Source organism: Lathyrus oleraceus, chromosome 6 (assembly GCF_024323335.1).
Source record: "Lathyrus oleraceus cultivar Zhongwan6 chromosome 6, CAAS_Psat_ZW6_1.0, whole genome shotgun sequence".
NCBI lineage: Eukaryota > Viridiplantae > Streptophyta > Magnoliopsida > Fabales > Fabaceae > Lathyrus > Lathyrus oleraceus.
The window spans coordinates 377,620,656-377,641,137 of record NC_066584.1 but is presented as its reverse complement, the minus strand read 5'-3'; the positions used below and the strand labels follow the sequence as shown (position 1 = coordinate 377,641,137).

Genomic DNA, 20,482 nt, shown 5'->3' with positions numbered 1-20,482 from the left:
TTATGGTTTTAGTTTATTTTGAAGAGATTATTGAGAGATGATCATGGTATGGGACATGAATCATTTGATGAAATGCATGAGTATTCATTATTTTCCGCTGCGAACGCATATTCTTGAATATTCATGACAATTGAAATGTGTTATTTTAAATGACCAGTTGTATTGTGTATTGATGATGAATGATGTTGGTTTTGAAAGTTTTTAGTTTTTGAAAACGTCGATGTGACGCCCTTTTGTTTATATGGGTGCTTATTTACTCTGATTATATGTTAAGTATTTTGGGGTAGAAAAAAGGGTGTTACAATGAATGCGGTAAAGTGCGGAAAAATAAAGAACACGAGGATCTATCCCAGTTCCCCTCATAATCTGAGGATACTCCAATCCCCTTATGTAGTAAGAGATTTTACTATCTTGTTTGGACTTTGTACAAGCAATCCTAGCCTCTATACACAAGATCCTAAACAAATCAATAAGGACAATCCCCTTATGATTCACACAAAGTGACTTAAGAGAACAATTATCCCTTAATCACTCTCTTTCTTCCAACAATCATGGACAACAAGGAATTCAATAATATTCTGAATTTTTACAAGAGTTTTTGAAGTTGTATACAATGTATCAATCACTTGGATTGATCTTCTCCTTCAAGTAAACAATTCTCAATATGTAACACAAGTGTTCAATGATGTATGTGGTTGAAACTATATGAAGTTGCAATGAAAGTTAAGTGCAGAAGTTTCAACAAAATTTTTGTTTAAGAACACTTGGTTTTGAAAATGAGAGGAAAAAAGTTTTGAATTGTAAATGAAAGTGGTGTCTTTCAAATTTTGAAAAGTGTGGTTTATATAGTGTCTTAACACCTCTCCAAATGAGTACAGATGCATGAATAGATGCCATAGTTCAAAAGACATTTCAAAAATTTGTTTGCATCAAAAAATAACTGAAACACTGCCACTGCTTCAGTGGTGTTTAAAATTTTTGAAATTTGAACGCATGTAGCCGGTTATAGGAAATATGGTAATTGGTTACACCAACTGAAAAAGACCAAAGAAGTTAGCATTGAGCACATGTAACCGATTACAAGAATTATGGTAAACGGTTACCACTGCTATTGGCAGAAAAAATACTTTAGAAAATTAAGGTTTTGCCAAGTTGATGCAACAGAAAAATAGTAATGTAGTATGATATGATTTTGTATGAATTTTTGAGCATTTATATTTAACATAGAGAGGTTGTAGACTTATACCTTAAAATTTGATGATCAATCCTTAAGAGCATCCAAAGCTTGATCTTTGAAACTTGAAAACTGGACTTTATTGCACTAGCTCTTGAAATGAGTCTTGATCCATTATTTTTGACATAAGCACATTCTTGTAGTTTGTCTTCATCAAAACAATTATTTGAGAAGTTTGTTTTCACAACTCTTGTCTTTTGTCGTGTTTTCTATTTTCATTTTGTTGGTTGCGTCTCCTTCTCGTCAAAATCAATAAGTTACTCTTCTTATTTTTTATCCCTTTTCACATCATTATCCATTTCTTAGGATCAATATCATTTCCTGGAGAGAATTAGGGGAATTTTGCAAGGATTTCATGGTCGAGGAATTTCTCGATCAGGATTGACTCAACAAGGGATATTGATGATTATTATGATATACAAAATTAAGACAACATACAAAAAGAGAAGAAAATAATGTCTAAAAATCAATGACAATTAAAATAAGAATAATATAAAAGATGTGCATACTCATATATGCAACATGGTCTCGAAATAAAATTACACAACAGAGTTGACTTAGAGCCAAACTCATAAATGATATTGTTCCATTATTACATTATTCGGGCTAATAAATTTAGCACACCGAACAAAGTAAATTAAAATAAGAACTTGTCCCAGAACTGCACATCTTCAAACGACGCGAAAGGGAAATGAGTCGAGCATAACGCCTCTGCAAAGGACAAGAAACAAAATGTCAAATGCAGAGAACAATTATGATATTTGTAAGAGAGTCGTAAGAAAGAAGGAAAAAAGGATGTGATGGAAAGGAATGGGCATTAGGGAAAGGAATAGATATTTTCCTCATGAAATTGAACAAGCATCATGCACAGACTATGAATATTTTACGATGTTGTAAATCTTGCATCTTTTGAAGAGAGTCTCAAAGTTAACTCTTTCATAAGATCTAATGTTGCAGCTCTTCCACCAATCTAATGATATTCTTTTATCACAATTAACACTATTTGAGATTGATGGAGAAACAAAGGTAAAATATTTCTCTTGGAGATTTATTTTCACATAAGTCTAAATAGAAATATGTTGTTGTTGAGGACTATCCCTCACAAATTCTCTCCATTTGCATATCTAGCATATTTTATATTACAAGAAGTCTTTACTAGACAACAAAGTAAGTCCTATAAATTTATTTTTGACAAAAATCTAGATACCTTTGACTAAGAGGAGTATATTTGCACGAATCATTCAACTATAGATCTAGCATATTTTCATGTTAGAGGAAATCCTAACAAAGACAAACAAATTGTCAAAAAAACATGACAGATGATATCTCCCTAACAAGTTCTTTTCTCAAACATTAGAGATCACCCTAAAAAGAATCTCTAAATAAAATTTTCACACTAATGATGGGATTTGATTTCCTGTTATAACTAGACGCATATGCAACATATACAACATTCAACCATCGAATAAAGATTGTTGATGTATGAACTTGTATAAAAATCAGAGAGAGAGAGAGAGAGAGAGAGAGAGAGGAGAGAGAGAGAGAGAGAGAGAGAGAGAGAGAGAGAGAGAGAGAGAGAGAGGAGAAGAGAGAGAGATGTACGATTGATGGCATTTAATGAAAGGAGAAAATCTTTTATAAAAGAGAAGAGAGAGAGAATTATAATATATATAATATATTATATATATATATATATATATATATATATATATATATATATATATATATATATATATATATATATATATATATATATATATATATATATAAGAGACAAATAGAAAAGAAAACTATGTGCGATTGATTGATGACATTTAATGAAAGGAGAAACCCTTTTATTTAAAAAAACTCTCAAAGAAGAGATAATAATAATAATAATAATAATAATAATAGTAATAATAATATATATAATAATAATAATATAATAATAATAATAATAATATAATAATAATAATAATAATAATAATAATAATAATAATAATAATAATAATAATTACTAGATTAAACTATAAAAGAAATAAATTAATAAATAGTTTATTGAAAAAAATTAAATGCACTAAATGAAAAATACAAAACATGTTATGCAATAAAATTTTCGTGCAAGGTTTTAAGCTGTATTATTTTTACAAATAAGATTTTAAAAAAATAAAATAGATCAAGTTCTAACACATATTAGAATAATAAATAATAACAAAAAGTATAAAGTATACTAGATGATTAGTTTATAAAGTGAAACAACAAATGCAGTAATACTAATTACAAAGTAGATGACTATTTTTTATAAATGTAAAATATAAAATAAAATAATAAGTAATATATTCAATGAAAATTATTAATGCATTTTTTAGAATGTAAAATATAAAATAAATTAATAAGTAATTTTTGAAAAATATGAATGCATTTTTTAGAATGTAAAATATAAAATAAAGGATTTAATTGAAATACAATGACAGTATAAAAGAATTTTACAATCTCAGTTAATCCTAGACGTTGGATATTAAGATAAGTTTAACTTTTATTTTAAAAATCTATAAAGTAATGCAAACAGATGATAATGATGAATCGATAATGTAAATCTTTTTAAACTGACATTGCATAGTAATTAATCTTTAAAATAAATTAATAAGTAATTTTATTTCAATGAAAAATATAAATACATCATCCTATAGATAATAGGCAACATGTAAAGTGTCACGTCAAACAAAAATGTTATTTTCTTCATTTTAAAAGAATAATACTTGTATAAAAGCTTTAAAAGTTTATAAGATTATTTTATTAAAAAAACCTTCATGGTCCCTTTCAAAATAAAATGTTCTCCAACAAATGGTCATTGATTTTTACACGAGGTTTTATTTTCTCTAGTTTTTTTTCTTTCTAAAGCTAATATAAAATAATGTAGGAACTCGATCATGGTGATATCAAGGGTAAGTAATACCAATTTATCTATAAAAAAGGGTAAGTACTACCAATGATAAGTATAATTGTTTCTTAGTTTTTGAAATAAATAAAAGAAAAATAATATATAATTCCTAACATTTTAGAAAGCATTTTGTAGTTTGGTAAAAATATGTCATATTAGTCTCTCGAATTTCATGAATGAGTGGCATCAAGGACTAATATGTAGATAAAATAAAACATTAAAAAACTAGTTATAAAATATTAAGAACTAATTAGTCTATAAACTTTAAACACTAGATAAAAAAGAAGTCATACTATTTATATTTGTAAAAAAATGATACTTGTTGTGAAACTGTTTTAAGGGATGACTTATTTTAAGAAATCGAATTCAAAATATGACTAATCCAGTTATCATCTATCGGTTTCAATGACTTGACTATATTAACATATCATGATCAAGTGCTCCATATGAAACCTATGTTAACCATAACATCATGTGGCGTGGAAAGAACACAAACTTCTACCTAGTCAGATATTTCGAATTTGTCAAAGTTAAATTTGATATTAAAATAATGAATGGTTGAAATATTCTACTTCCAGCTGATTTCTTAAACTTGTAGGAGGAGGAATCAACGCAGCACAACCACAAGACACCAGAAAAAGCCATCGCCGTTAACTCGGTCTTTGATAATAGAAGAGCCACGAGTACCACTATATTAGCAAGCAAGTTACAGTGGGGGAAAATTTTAATGAAAGAATAATGGGAAGTTTTTAAGAAAATGGATTGTGATAACAAAATTTACATGAGGTGGTGATTCAAAGGAGGCCAAGGTAAATATGGTTGCAGGTGTTGAGGAGAAGTGGAGAGGGAAAAGCTCCACGGCACCACTCCAATGGATGGAACCTAGAACTTTTTACAATGAAAATCAAATGAAACAAAATCTCCTTGTGTTAGAGGCTAAGTTACAAATTTTGAAATTAAACTAACCATATAATAGTGACTAATTGCAGGCGAATAAGTTACAATTAAATGTTAATGTTAATGTTAAGTACGGGTGTGACTAAATTCCCGCAATGAAATCTACAAAGTCATGGAATCCTAGTCATTCAACGAGTGCCATCAACCAATGGGATGCTTAACTGACTGGATTATTCTATCATAGCCTACCTTGATTTTTATCATTTACCCGTATACATGAAGCTTCCGATCTTGAAACTCAGTGAAAGAACAACAACTGAGAAGCCCACCAAGAAAACCCAACCATGAGATAACATAAATGCAGTTTTGCTACAGACCAGGTCAGAAAGAGGAAGCAAAGTAGCAGAGTTAACATCAGTAGACATTATGGTGTTAAAATCTCCATTCTTGCCCACCATCCAATCCATCGCATTGCCTCTAAATGAAATATCTGTTATGCTGATCATACCTGCAGCTATGTGAGCGGAATTGGAAGACTCGGCTGCAAGAGATATCCCATGAGCAAACTCCTTAGTAGGAAACTCTGAAGCAAATGCAGGTGAAGCAGGCATGTGGGCCAACAATTTATTGGCTTGCTTCACAAAATAATTTGCATCTCCTGCTAAAGTAATAGTCAAAACATAAGAAGGGATAGAGTACAAGTTTACATACTATATTAATCTAGAAAAGCACACATCAAAAGAACAGCTTGAGAAATCAGGATGAGAAGTGAATGAAATGTCACCTGAGACCCAATTTGACACCTCTGGGAAAGAAGGTCCATTACTTGACTGTCCTTCAAGAACTTGTCTGCTTGCCAAGGAACTACCATTGGTTTCACTCTCCACATTCTGTTAAAGATACCAAAATAAAAATTAAGACCGCTATAATACAAATAAGTAAAACAAGTGACCTTACAAATAGAGTTCGGCATAACCTGCTCAACAAAAGGTTGTCCATGGTTGGCAATGGGGCTTTCACTCCCTACATTCAAAGGAGAATCAAAGCTTACATATTTGAATATATCTTCATCCAAGCATGCAAGGTACTCGTCTAGCATTGCAGCACCAGAAGGGTCTGTCTCAGTGGGAATAGCATCGTCAAGATTCTTAAAATCATTGGTTTCTGAATATGCTTCTTCAGAACTCATAAGATAACCACAGGTATCAAAATATAGATCATCAGGATCCTCAAGTTCAAAATTGAAATTCAGAGGATTCCCATTGAATCCATCTTGCACAGAATTGATATTCACATTAAATATATCAGCCATATTATCAGGCTGATCAATCTGATTACCATAAAACAGCTCAGGTCCCATCTGCTGCTTGTGATCACTAATAAATGCTTGGGAATGCTGAGGAGGATGACTGCTAGACTCCCCATAACAGATGTTCGATGCCAAATCAGCACTTCCAACTGTATCACTAGTATCATCAAACTCCTGAAAAAGAAATCACAAATCACAGAGATTAAAGAAAAAGGTAAAATCAAAGATGCCTATCAATCAGCAGCATGAAGCACAGAAACAATATGGGTATCGGATATCCAATACGGCATTACGTCACTCATTAAAAAATATAGTATATGATACATTTAAGATAGGATACAACAAAAACCAACTTATAATACAACTATTAACACGTTACTAAATATTAAATCTAAATTAAAATATTGGAGTAGTATCAATGTCGCCTCCTCTGGCTGATAAATTTGGCTCGTCAAGAGACAAAGATGCAACTAGGGATGTACATGGATCGGTTTGCATTGGATTTAGCCAAAACAAGACCCAACCCATATAGGGTACCCCGGTTTGGGTGACGTACAATAACCACCCACAACATCATTGGATCGGTTTGGGTAAAACCGCAAATTTGTGTGATGGATTGGGTAGTGGGTTACCCATTTTTTTTCCTTTTTCTTTATAAAATTATAAATGATGTTTTTCAAAAAATGTTCTAACTATTTTTTCTTAACATATAATAAAATTTGTCATAAAAATACTTTCAAAAACCAAAATTGCACAATCTTTACAACTTACAAGCATTAGCATCCAATTAATAAAAGTACAACATCCTAAATAAGTTAATATCATGACTCACAAAATAACTAATGTTCAAAAGCCTTAAATTGAAGCGACCCGTCAGTATCATTTTTGAAAAACATGTTCACCCAATAATCTGGCCCGACCCGTTTTTTTTACTCAGTTTGGGTTGGTTTCATTGAGGTTTTCCAAGTTTGCCCAACCCATGCACACCCCTAGATGCAACTTCACGAGTTCCAACACCATCAAAACTTCCTATACATCTCCACCAATGCTCCATATCTTAGTACTCTTATGTATTCTTCACTTTTCCTACCCAAATGCCTCAAATTTGAATGCACATAATAAACCAAGTCTTCAGAGCTTGAATAGGTACTCCAATTCCTTTCACAACAAGAGAGCTAGGTTGCACTAGAAGCTTCAAAGCAAGTTTTTAAAGAAGGGATGTGACATATCGGAATTCTTACTTTTTGTGTAAAATAAAAAATTTGGATACTCCTTCGATACGTATCGCAGCATATCGGTATGTATCAAGTGCTATTTGCAGAAATTTTAATGTCCGAGCTTCACTGTTTGGCAGAATAGGGACAAAAAATTGTGCAAGAAGAACATATCTGGAATGACCTATATGATAACAAATAAATAAATCTCCACCCCAGGAAAAGTTAAATTAACAAAACAATCAAAGCTACAGCATGAATGAAATTAGTACAACTGCACAAACTTGCATCCAATCTATACCCCAAGCAAAAATCAAAACTATTACTCCAATAAACAATCAATGCCAATTGAGATGCAATACAAACCTTGTCAAGGTCTTTGGCTTCAACAAAATCATCATCAATAGGAGCAGAAGCAGATACTTCTTGTTTCAAAGGCTCATTACCAACAATTGGCAAGGGATCTACCTGGTCATCAACATAAGGAGCAGAAGCAAGTGCTGGAGCAGTAGCAGGAGCAAGTGCCGGAGCAGAAGCAGGAACAAATGCTGGAGCAGGAGCAGACACTTCGTGTGTCAAAAGCTCGTTAACAGGCAGCACAGGATCCACCAGTCTACCGACATGCTCCCATTCCGCCTCTACAAAAGGAGCCCCATATTTCTCCCCATTCTTAGGCCCCGAACCACTCTTCTCAAATACCCTACAGAGCACATAAGTGTCCTTCTCCACCAAAACAAACACAAATCTCATCTCATGTGAAAATCAAACCAAAACCCAGTGGAATAAATAAATAAATAACAATAGAAAAAAATATTCACTATCCATGACTACTATAATACCTGCATTCCAGCTCTAGCCAAAGCCTCGTTAATCATCTTGTATTCATGCATAACCCAATTGGTTCTGTCACCATGTGGAGCCCTCCCGAAATGATAAACAAGGGTCTTCTTCATTCCAACAATGTCATTCTCGTTCTTGATAATACGATCCTTCCCAGTAGTCTTCCAATACCCTCTATCAGTAGCACGATTCAACCTCAAACTATTACCGTACTTCTTGTCCAGCACAGTGAAGAAGTACCATTCCAAATCCCTGGTCTTCAGCTTCGACAAACCTAAGAAAATTAAAACAACATCAATCACCAAACAGAAAAATGAAAAAAAATATATATATACCTTAAAGATAAACAAGAACATGACATACTGGGAAGGTCCCACGGCTCGAACTTGTAGATATCGATAACAGCGAGATGGTCGAAAGAAGGTGGTAAATTTCCGGTGAGCTTCCGCTTCAGATAGAAGCAAATGATCTCTTCATCGGTAGGGTGGAAACGGAACCCGGGACCGTCGTAGATAGCCATAGAAAAAGATGCAAAACCGAAATTGATGAGAAAATTGGGAATTAGGGTTTTCAGAATTATGAGGATTTTAGAAATGAAAAGGAAAATAAAATTTTGTTTTGAAAATTTGGTTCTAAGAAACAGAGAAAAATAAACAGTGAAAGAAGGTTCTAGGAGAAAGGAAGTGTCTTAGAAAAGACACAGGTGGTGGGTTTTTATATCGCAACTGTACTGTGAGATTTAAAGTATCACCCGCGAGTCATCTGAGTTAGAGTGAGAAAAATTTATTGGAATCCGACGTGGCAGGATATAATTGGTAGAATGATAACTAATCGAACATAAATGGAAAAAAGGAATAATAATAAAAGGATTAACCAAAAAAAATGGTCAAAGAGAATATAGGTAAGATAATTGGATTTGTTTTCCTAAATTAAAAATAATTATTAAATGGATGTATTCATTGTATTAGGAATAAAATATTATTAATATATGAAAAAATGTAAAATTTTTATTATTTATTAGGAAGTAGTTAAAATTAATATTTGACCAAGTTTAATATATAATATAAATAATTTGATTATATTTAATTATTTTTTATACTATAACACAGAAATATGTTATACATGTATTTAGAATTGTTTTAATTTATAAGGAATTAGTTAAAATCAATATTTGACCAATTTTAATATTTAATATAAATCATTTTATTATATTTAACTATTTTTCATACTATAATATAGGAATATTTACAAATGTATTTGGACTATTTTTTTTATTATAACAAAATGTTCATATTGTCATAAAATAATAAAATTAAAAATATTGTAGAGTGAAAATGTGATTCTATAATGCAGTTAATTTGGATTTTTTTTTCTGAATTAAAGACATGAATGTATTCTATGAATGAAGAATAAAACATTATTAATATATGAATTTTTTTGGAAGTTTTATTGTTTATAAGGAATTAGTTGAAATCAATATTTGTCCAAGTTTAATATTTAATATAAATAATTTGATCATATTTAACTATTTTATCATACTATAGGAATAAATTACAAATGTATTTGGACTATCTTGTTTATTATAAAAAAAATATTTATATTGTCATAAAAGAATAAAATAAGAATATAATATTGCAAAAAAAAATTCTATAGTTGAAATGTGAATGTATAATGCAGTTAATTTGAATTTTATTTCTTAATTAAAGACTTTTTTTAATGAATGTATTCAATGAATTGAAGAATAAATTAATATATCAAAAAGTTTGGAACTTTTATTATTTATAAGGAAATAGTTAAAATCAATGGTTCTCCAAGTTTAATGTTTAATATAAATAATTTAATCATACTTAACTATTTTAATATATGTTACAAATGCATTTGGACAATTTTATTTATTATAAAAAACATTAATATTGTCATAAAAGAATAAAATAAGAAATATATAAAATTGGAAAAATTTGTATAGCTGAAATGTGAATTTTCTTTCTTAACTAAAAACTTTTTTTAATTAATGTATTGAATGAATTGAAGAATAAAACGTTATTAATATATAACAAAAATTGGAAATTTTATTATTTATAAGGAATGAGTTAGAATTAATATTTGTCCAAGTTTAATGTTTAATATAAATAATTTGATTATATTTAATTATTTTAACATACTATAATATATGAATTGTTGGAATTAAATCAATAACAATTAATCACATATACATCTTCTACCTACCATGTCATACTTTAATGCCGAATAAAATAGATAATACGAACATGTATATAATTGCAGAATCTACCGCGTGTTAGTATATGAGAGAAGAGATTGAAAGAATAACTGGATCTATTGAGATTTCTGGTGATTTGTATGGTTCTTCCACAACCGATACTCATAATACCTTAAATACTCTTCAAATGGGAAAAAGAGATAAATTGTTTGTGTATCGTATATTGGGAATCATTACCTATATATAAGATGATGACCACTTAGGATTTTCATTATTCCAAAATGGATCATCATGATATCCATTCAGATTTGAGTTCATATCTAATTAATTAATTACTAAATAGAAATTTAAATAGTCTTTTAAGTTTATTTGACCTTTTAATAAATTAAGGTTTTTAATTTTATAAATAACTAATATAATTAAAATATATAATATAATAATTAAATAATATTTAAATTATAAAATATTCCAACAATCTCCCACTTGGGCAATATATTTTAAATAATCATATCACAATTCTTTAGGCGCGCATTTGAATGCTATTTATCTTTAGATTTCAACTTTACAATTTGGTTCACCTGATACATTAATAATGGGACCACCGCGGTTGTGGTTAGGCATGGCAATATAACCCGTACCCGCGGGTACCAACCCGAACCCGCCCCGAAGTTGACGGGAAAAACCCGCTTTGACTGGGTTTGGGTTTGGGTTTTCCTCGATTTTAAAATATGGGGACGGGTCGGGTAATTGGGACACTAATACCCACCCCGAACCCGCCCCGTTTATTTTATTATGTACATTATTATTTAGTTTTGATAATTTAAAATATTAAATATGATATTTTAATTTGAAATTATTATTTAAAATATTTGAAATGTATGTATGGAATTTTTTTAGATTGTTTTATTTTATTATTTGTAATGTAATTTTATTTTTGAAAAATAAATATTTCTATTAAAAAATTGATTTTACTAAATGAATGGTGGCGGGGCGAGGATACCCGAACCCAACCCGAACCCGTTTGGGATGAGTTTGGGTTTTGATTCCCCATCCCCGTTTGGGTTTGGGGCGGGGAACGGGGATTGTTTGGGGATTCGGGTTTGGGTTTGGGAGAGGTAAAACCCGTCCCCGACCCGCCCCGTTGCCATGCCTAGTTGTGGTCACGGACATATAAGGTGACAAAATCCCAACGATCACCATATCAATATAGTTGATGACATAGATCGATATTGATTAGTGGCATGAAAATTTCATGTAATTTGATATCTGAATCATGCATATTTCCAACGGGTCCAACTGAATTCTTTATTGAGATCAAATTGGCATTTGCAAATTCAATATTTACACAAATGATATAGAAATTGTTATAACAATAATAACCTTATAAACTTTATTTCTGCAGATAATCTTAACATAAAGTATATATCGATATCAAAACAATATTATAAAACATAAAGAATGAGTGACTTTCACTAATCTAGGAGATCCTTAGTGACAACAATCATATGAAAGATCTTATATATCAAGTCTTTGATTAGTAAGTCAGCTAACGTAAAATTTTCATCTATATGTTCTATCATTCAACAACACCAACCCATAAGACAATGAACTTTATAAAATAGTTGTTGAAATATTATCCGACTGACTTATGTACCGATATAGCTCGAGTTGTCTTTCAAAATCTTTTACTATAATATAGAAATTTGTTACAAATGTATTTGGACTATGTTTTTTATTATAAAAAATATATATATTGTCATAAAAATCATAAAATAAGAAATATAATATTGTAAAAAATTTGAATAAGTAAAATATGAATGTTTTAATGCAATTAATTTGGTTTTTCTTTCTTAACTAAGTTGAAGAATAAAATGTTATTGATATATGAAAAAATTTGGAAGTTTTATTATTCATATGGAGTTAGTTGAAATTAATATTTATCCAAGTTTAATGTTTAATATAAATAATTTGATCATATTTAATTATTTTAACATACTATAATATATGAATTGTTATGATATATGAATGGTTGGAATTAAATCAATAACAATTAATCACATATACATGTTCTACATACTATGACATACTTTAGTGTATAATAGAATAGATAATACGAACATATATATAATTACAGGATCTACGACATGTTAGTATATGAGATAAGGGATTGAAAGAATACCTGGATATATTGAGATTTTTTTTTGCAGTAATCTTGAAAGTTAAAAGACAAATAATGAACATCTGGTGACTTGTATGGTTCTTCCTCAATCGGTACTCCTAATGCCTTGAATACTTTTCAGATGGGAAAAATAGATAAATTGCTTGTGTATGGTGTATATTGGGTTCATATCTTATATATAGGATGATGGCCAATTAGGGTTTCCATTATTCCGAAATGGATCAACTTGACATCCACCCATATTTGAGTTCATGAATTAATTGTTTTTATGCATATTTTTAATTGTTTAAAAATACTTCTGACTTTTCAAAAATCATGAATTTTTTTGTCTAAAGTCCTTTGACCTTCATTGACCTAGGATAAATCTCTTGGCCATTTATTTGGTGTTTTGAAGAGGTTTTAGGTTTTTGATCAAACATAATTTAATTTAAATGCATTTTAATTTGATTTTTAATTGATTAATTGTGTAGAAATTATGTTGAGCCATTTGTATTGACTTGTGAAGTTTGACTATGTGTTTGGGCCTTGGTCAAGGTTGATTTGACTTTTGTTGGACTAAAATAATTGGATTTAGGGGATTGATGAAATGTACATTTCATCTTCCAAAATGAATGAATGATTTTAATTTGATAAGATTTCTCCCATGACTAATTTGTGTTTGTCTCATCTCCCATCCCTCTTCATATTCAATCCCATTCTATCTCATCCCTTCCATTGACCAATGACATCTCAATATCCTAAGGCTAATTGGTTCATCAATAACTTTATGTTAGATGAACCAATACAAATATGGATGAGATTAGGTGCATCCTTTGATCATTTTCTTTTTGATTGTGGTATGTTTTAGGAGTATGGTTCATTACACCATATCTCTAACATGCATTAGCACCTAAATTTCTATTGTTCGACCTCAGATAGTTGTGACTTCTATATAAGTCCAATTATGATTTCTTAACATAGAGCTAAAATTTGATCCAAAAGGCATAACATTCTAGTAAGTGGGATTGTAAGTCCCCTTCTTTCATGGTATTGTGTGGAAACTTGGCCTTTTTTCCTTCCTTTGGAAGATGTCTTGGTTCAAGGATCCATGCTTGTGAATAGAGGGTTGAGTGTTCTCCAAAGAATGACTTAATCAATTGAAAAGCAAAACACTACTAACATCTAATCAACTAACATTTAACTAACTTTTATTTTATTGCTTTTAAATTTCAAGTCATTTACCTTATGTCATTTAAATTCAAGTCATTTACCATTCCATTTGCCATTTACATATCACTTAACTTGTTTATATTTATGTAATTTTCACTTTACTCATTTGAGCCATATATTGTGGTTGTATATATTTGTTTATGTATCTTGTTTGTGTTTGTGGTCTTAGGACCTTAAAATACCTAATAAACAACAAAAACCCTAAAAAATGTTTGTGTGGACTGTTGGATTTGATCTGAGTTTTGGACTTAGAATTAGGCAACATTCCCTATGCAAAAGGACTTGGCCAATGTCAACACTTCTGAAACCAAGTTATTGTGATTCGAGCTTTCATCTGATGCAAGTATTGGAACCCATTTGATTTCATCTGCTACATGAGCTTGATGCAAATGTTACTATGAACCTGTGTCTAATGCCTTATTTTGAGCCATTCAAGGAGTATGTCATCTGATACATGTGAAGATCAAGAAGAAGACTATGAAGATGCTAGCTTGGATGTGGACATCTTTATTTGATGCATTGCTCTTCATTTTGCTACTTTCTTATTGATATTGCTTGATTTAAAGCCCAAGGTGTAGCGGTAAATTCATTACCATCAAGTTATGGATAATCTAGACGTCAATTAAACTAGAGTCGTCATCGCGCTTTTATTGTTTCCAAGGGAAAAGGGAAAAGTACGAACAAAACCCAAAGATAAGAAGTTTTCAAATCAAAACTAATAAAATGCCAGAGATTACAGGTAAGGGGGTTGGTTACACAGAGGGAAGGTGTTAGCACCCAAAGTGTCCTAGGGAGCCCTTTCTTGTGTGCATATGTGTTTTTGTACAAAATGATGTTTTGCAATAAAATGGAGTGGAGGGATGAGAAAAGAATTCATTAATTATATTTTTGTGTTTGACAAGACCTTCGGACTTGTGCCTACGTACCAACATAAAAAGGAGAGATCAAAACCTCGTAGTTCGTGGTAACAATTTTAAAGTGAATGCATTGCTTTTAACAAAAATTTAAGTTTAACAAAGGCACAAAAGGCCTGAAAAGTTTTGAATGAGTGTTAGTTCTTTTTGTCTTTTGAAATTTTAAGTCAAGTATAGTTAGGTTCATTTACAAATTTGATTAAGAAAAGAGTTTAAAAATTCAATGGCATAAGGCCAAAGTTTCTAATTTGCAATATGGTCTAAGTTTAGAAATCACAAACAAGCAAAGAAGATTTTTTTAAGGAGGGAGAGATTTGAAATTAAAGAAATGGGAAAGAGATGAAGAGACTAATCCTAAGCAAAAAATTAAAAGTTAAGAGTTGAAAATATCTAACCAATGGGCTGCAATCCAATAGACAAGAATGTCATATAGAAACCCAAATTCCCTTGGACTTTAGAATCAAGCAATTTTAATACACAAATAGCAAGATGAAGAGAAAGGAATCAAATAAAGATAGCCACATCCAAGCTTAGAAACTTCATGATCTTCTTCATAATCTCCTATGCATCAGATGAACTCAAAGATAGGCACTAGGCACAAGTTCAAAGTAACAGCTTCAATCAGACCATGTAGCAGATGAACTCAAATAGGATCACAATACTTGCTTCATATTAAGTTTCAAATCACAAGCACTTGGTTTCATGAAAGATGGCATTGGCCAAGTCCTTTTGCATATGGAATGTTGCCTAATTCTAAGTCCAAAGTCTCAGAGCAAACCAACAGTCCACACAAAATGTCTTTTAGGGTTTTTTGTTGTTATTATGTACATTAAGGTCAAAAGACCACAAACACAAACAAATATATACAATCACAGAATAATCACAAGATATGACTCAAATGAGCAAAGTGAAAATGACATTAAAGTAAATAAGTTAAATGGTATGAATAATGGCAAATGAATAAAGGTTCAAAATTAAAGTGCATAAAAGTAAATGGCTTGAGATTAAATGTTAGTTGTCAATTGATTAGAAGTTAGTCTTGCTTTTGATTTTGTTTTGTTTAAGTCATTCTTTGGAGAACACTCAACCCATTTGTCACAAGCATGGATCCTTGAACCAAGACATCGTCCAAAGGAAGGAAAAAATGCCAAGTTTCCACACAATACCATGAAAGATGGGAGACTTACAATCTCACTTACTTGAATGCTATGCCTTTTGTGTCACAAATTTAGCGTTATGTTAAGCAATCGTAATTGGACTTATGTATAATTCACAACTATTTGAGGTCGGGCAATATAAATTTTGGTGTTAATGCATGTTAGAGACATAGTATAATGGACTATGCTCCTAAAACATACCACACACAAAAAGAATATGCAAAAGGGTGGACCTTATCTCATCCACACTGATGTTGATTTTACAATCAACTAGCCTTAGGATATGGAGATATCATAGGTCCATGAAATGAATGAGAAGAGAATGGGATTGAGATGAAGAGGGAGGGAAAATGGAATCAACACAAATTAGTCAAAGGAGAACTTTTATCAAATTAAAAGCATTCATTCATTTTGGGAGATGAAATCTATATTTCATCAATTCCCTAAGTCCAATGATTTTAACTCAACAAAGCCAAATCAACTTTGACCAAGGCCCAACAACACAAGTCCAATTCAACAAGTCAATATTAGAAGCTCAACACAATTTATTTTGCATTTAAACAATTAAAATCAATTAAATAATGCATTAATATGGTTTGTCAAATTCCAAAAACCTCATCAAAATACCAAAGAAATAGCCATGAGATTTATCATAGGTCAAACAAGATCAAAGGACCATGGAGAAATTTTTTCATAATTTTTGGAAACTTAAAAGTATTTTTAAACAATTAAAAATATTCACAAAATCAATTAAATCATGAAAAATATTAATAATGATCCAAAAAATAATTTTAATTCAGAAAATGAAAGAGGAATTTAGTTAAATTTTTTTGGTGAAACTCTCATATTTTTTAGATCAATATTAAAATTAATATGAATTAATGAAAATAAACCAAATAAAATGAAAATCAGAAAATAAGAAAAAATGTGGACCACTTGATCTCCCTCATTAATTGAGGTGGCAGATCAAGTGGCTGCTAGCGCGCATTCCACCATGGTCATGAGTCAGCGTACAACACAAGTGGTAATCAATTTCAACGCGCGAGATTAGAACATTTCAAATGGATCATGTGGTTCTGATGAGTGTCAATGCATTACCGGAGCCAAAGCTCCGGTCTCCTTCTCCGGTGAGCTTCACCGGACTGGTTCACTCACAACTATCACCAAAATTAAAAAGAAGGACATGAATTTAAAGTAAAAATGCTTAGGAGCTCGAATCTGGCCTCAATTTATCCTAACTCCAAGTATATTGAAAGATACAAGGAGTTGAAATTTGAGGTGCACGATCTGAGTTGCTTCGATTTAACCTCAAAGCAACTCAATCTTGTTGCCTATATTGGTAGGACTTTAGAAAACCAAAGATCTAAGAGAATTACGGAGAATTGAGTGAGAATCAAAGAGATGAAAAATTCTGGAAAATACCTTCAATGTTGGTCTATGCTCGATTGATCTTGCTCTTGCTTGCTCTTGATCTTGCCCAAGACACTTGATAGAGTAGAATTGAATGGACAAAAGGCTCAGGATCCTTGGAGATTTGAATCTCAAAACAGTGAGATTCAAACTCAATTTCCAATGGAAATTATCACAATTATACTTTGAAATGGGAGGGGTTGGAGGTTTGGAATCAAAGCTGGAGCGTAGGGTCTTTGTTTTTGAGCATATAGGGCTCTATTTGTAGCAAAACCAATTGATATTTGCACACTTGAAATGGAATCCAAAAATTAGAAATGTACATTGCATGGGTGTATGGGCATGTAACATGCCCATGTTATCACTTCTTCTAATCCATAATTGAGTATAGGAATTGCTGAGATCATGTTGGAATGTTATGCATTGGTGTATGGAATGTTCAAGTTCAAATTGTGCCAAATGATCACTCATGTTCAAGCCATGCGCAACCCATTTAAATATTGTACAAAATGGATGAAATTAGACTTTTTGGAAAGGTTAGATCAATAGGAACAACTTTCATGTTGAACATGTTTTCGTTTGAAGCTTGGATCATGATGAATTTTGAGGTGGAAGTTGGGGAAATCAAACATGTCAAAACAAATTCTAAGTGTCAAGCCATATATTCACTTATTCCACCTTGGCTAACTTTTTGTGTGAGATTCAAATGAGAAAAGTTACTTCATAAACGTTGTATATCTCTCAAAGTCCTTCAAAATGGTCACAAATTTAACCTCATTTGGATTTAATATGAAGGAGTTATGCATTTTTGAAGTTGAGGAAAATCACTTGTTCAATGACATTGGTCCAAAATGACCTATAATATATCCTCATATCACATGCACATAAAAGTTGAATTTTCTCATACTCCAAACATAAAGGTTGAAGTAGACATATTGAATTTTATTGTTCAACTTATAAAGCTTTCATCTCATACAAATTGAGCAAGTTATGGCCTTGGGAAGTTGACCTCCAAATTAGGGTTTAGACAAAATGACCTATAATCTTTCATTATAAAAAATGACTTTCTAAGCAAAACTAGATCTAGACCTAAACATGAAAGTTGTTTGTAATGTCATTTATAGTAACTTTTATGTTGGAATCATTTTCATATGACAAAAATTGTAGGAGATATGGTCTAGGGAACCCCAGGTTTGATCAGATGAATTCCTCTAGTCAACCACCATGAACTAACTTGCTAGCTTGATATTCTCTTGACTTTTGGGACTCATGGAGGATCATATATGCATAAGATGATGAAATTTGAAGTATCCCTTGAAATATTTGTTGGTTCTATGTGTTGGCAGCAATTTCGGTAAAACCTAGAGTGTTCACAAATTGTCACAAGTGTTATCTTGACATAAGATAACATGTACCCGCAGGGTGTTTAACATGTGAATATGCAGGATTTTATTGAGATGTCAGACCCGATGTCATGACATGTGTATATAGAACATTCAGTCTGAATATTATGTATTATGTGATTGCGTTTTTTATGCTAATCTATGTGTGATTGATGTAATGATTGAACGCGCCCTCAATCAGTAATTACAACCAGATTAACTTATTTTCCAACGAGATATAATCAGCTGTCATGAGAAGATATGAATGGAAAATAGTTTTATGGTTTTATGATGTCCAAGCCCAGCCAAATACTTCTATATAAAGGACATGGAAAACCTGGTTTTATACACAAGAAATAACGAACGAAATATTGAGAGAGAATAAGGGTTTTAGTCTTGTGTGGTCGTGTGTATTATGAGCCATTCATTCATCCATAGATGATTGAATTGGACTGACTTTTGAGTTGTAATTTGTCCACTCTAAGCTTTGAAGCATGAGTGTGTTTTTACTTGATTGAAGCTTTTAAGCAAGATCAAGTATGTGTCTTTGAAGAGTGTCTTCTTTTCATTGTAATTCTTGTTTTACATCACTGTTGTGATTGAGGGGGAGTGAGTAAGATCTCATATCTAAGAGTTCTTAGGTAGAAGTCACACGGGTAGATATTAGGTGAGAAGACTGTAACTTAAAGTTGTTTACTGAGAGTCTTTGAACTAATTCTGTTTAGTGGATTTCCTTCCTGGCTTGGTAGCCCCCAGACGTAGGTGAGTTTGCATCGGACTGGGTTAACAATTGCTTGTGTCTCTTGCATTACCGTTCTTTATCTTTTATCCTATTTGTATTGTTTAGATATTAGTGTCGTAACATTACCTTCAGCATCTCATATCTGATACCAGAATTTCAATTGGTATCAGAGCAGGCATCCTGCTCTGGTTTTGGGTGAGATCTAGGGACGTTACTTTCTGGTACTATGGATAGAGACGGAGGATCTGTTCACAGACCACCTATTCTGGATGGATCCAACTATGACTACTAGAAACCTAGAATGGTAGCCTTCTTAAAATCTTTGGATAATAAGGCTTGGAAGGCTGTTTTAACAGGCTGGGAACATCCAGTTGTTACTAAGGAAGGAGAAGCTACAACTGATAAGAAGGTTGAGGAACAATGGACCAAGGAGGAGGATGATCTAGCCCTTGGGAACTCTAAAGCATTGAATTCTATATTCAATGGGGTTGATAAGAAAATCTTCATATTGGTAAACAACTACGAGATGGCTAAAGATGCTTGAAATATTCTCAAAACCACTCATGAAGGCACCTCTAGAGTAAAGATGTCTAGACTGCAGCTGCTCACTACCAAGTTTGAAAATTTGAGGATGAAAGAAGATGAAAATATTCATGAATTTCATATGAATATCCTTGAAATTGCTAATGCCTCAGGAGCCCTGGGTGAGAAGATGTCAGATGAAAAACTAGTGAGGAAAATACTCAGGCCACTTCCTAAGAGATTTTCCATGAAAGTGACAGCCATAGAAGAGTCTCAAGACATTTCCAATATGAGAGTGGATGAGCTAATTGGATCCTTCCAAACATTTGAGTTGG

The 20,482-nt window shown here is 31.6% G+C and overlaps 1 protein-coding gene across 2 annotated transcripts; it reads right to left on the bottom strand.

Annotated features, from left to right (window-relative positions):
• Positions 1 to 5,110: 5,110 nt before the first annotated feature.
• On the bottom strand, positions 5,111 to 9,117 carry LOC127091571 (NAC domain-containing protein 53). Of its 2 annotated transcripts, none has more exons than XM_051030241.1 (6): positions 8,778 to 9,117; positions 8,414 to 8,688; positions 7,941 to 8,294; positions 6,028 to 6,534; positions 5,836 to 5,941; positions 5,111 to 5,712 (listed from the first exon to the last, which is right to left on the bottom strand). In XM_051030241.1, exons 1-6 carry the CDS (start codon positions 8,932 to 8,934, stop codon positions 5,312 to 5,314), a joined length of 1,800 nt encoding a protein of 599 aa, XP_050886198.1. In that variant the 5' UTR covers positions 8,935 to 9,117; the 3' UTR covers positions 5,111 to 5,311. The 2 variants fall into 2 exon arrangements, with proteins under 2 accessions (XP_050886198.1, XP_050886199.1); XM_051030242.1 differs by having other exon boundaries at positions 5,111 to 5,709.
• Between the last annotated feature and the right edge of the window lie 11,365 nt (positions 9,118 to 20,482).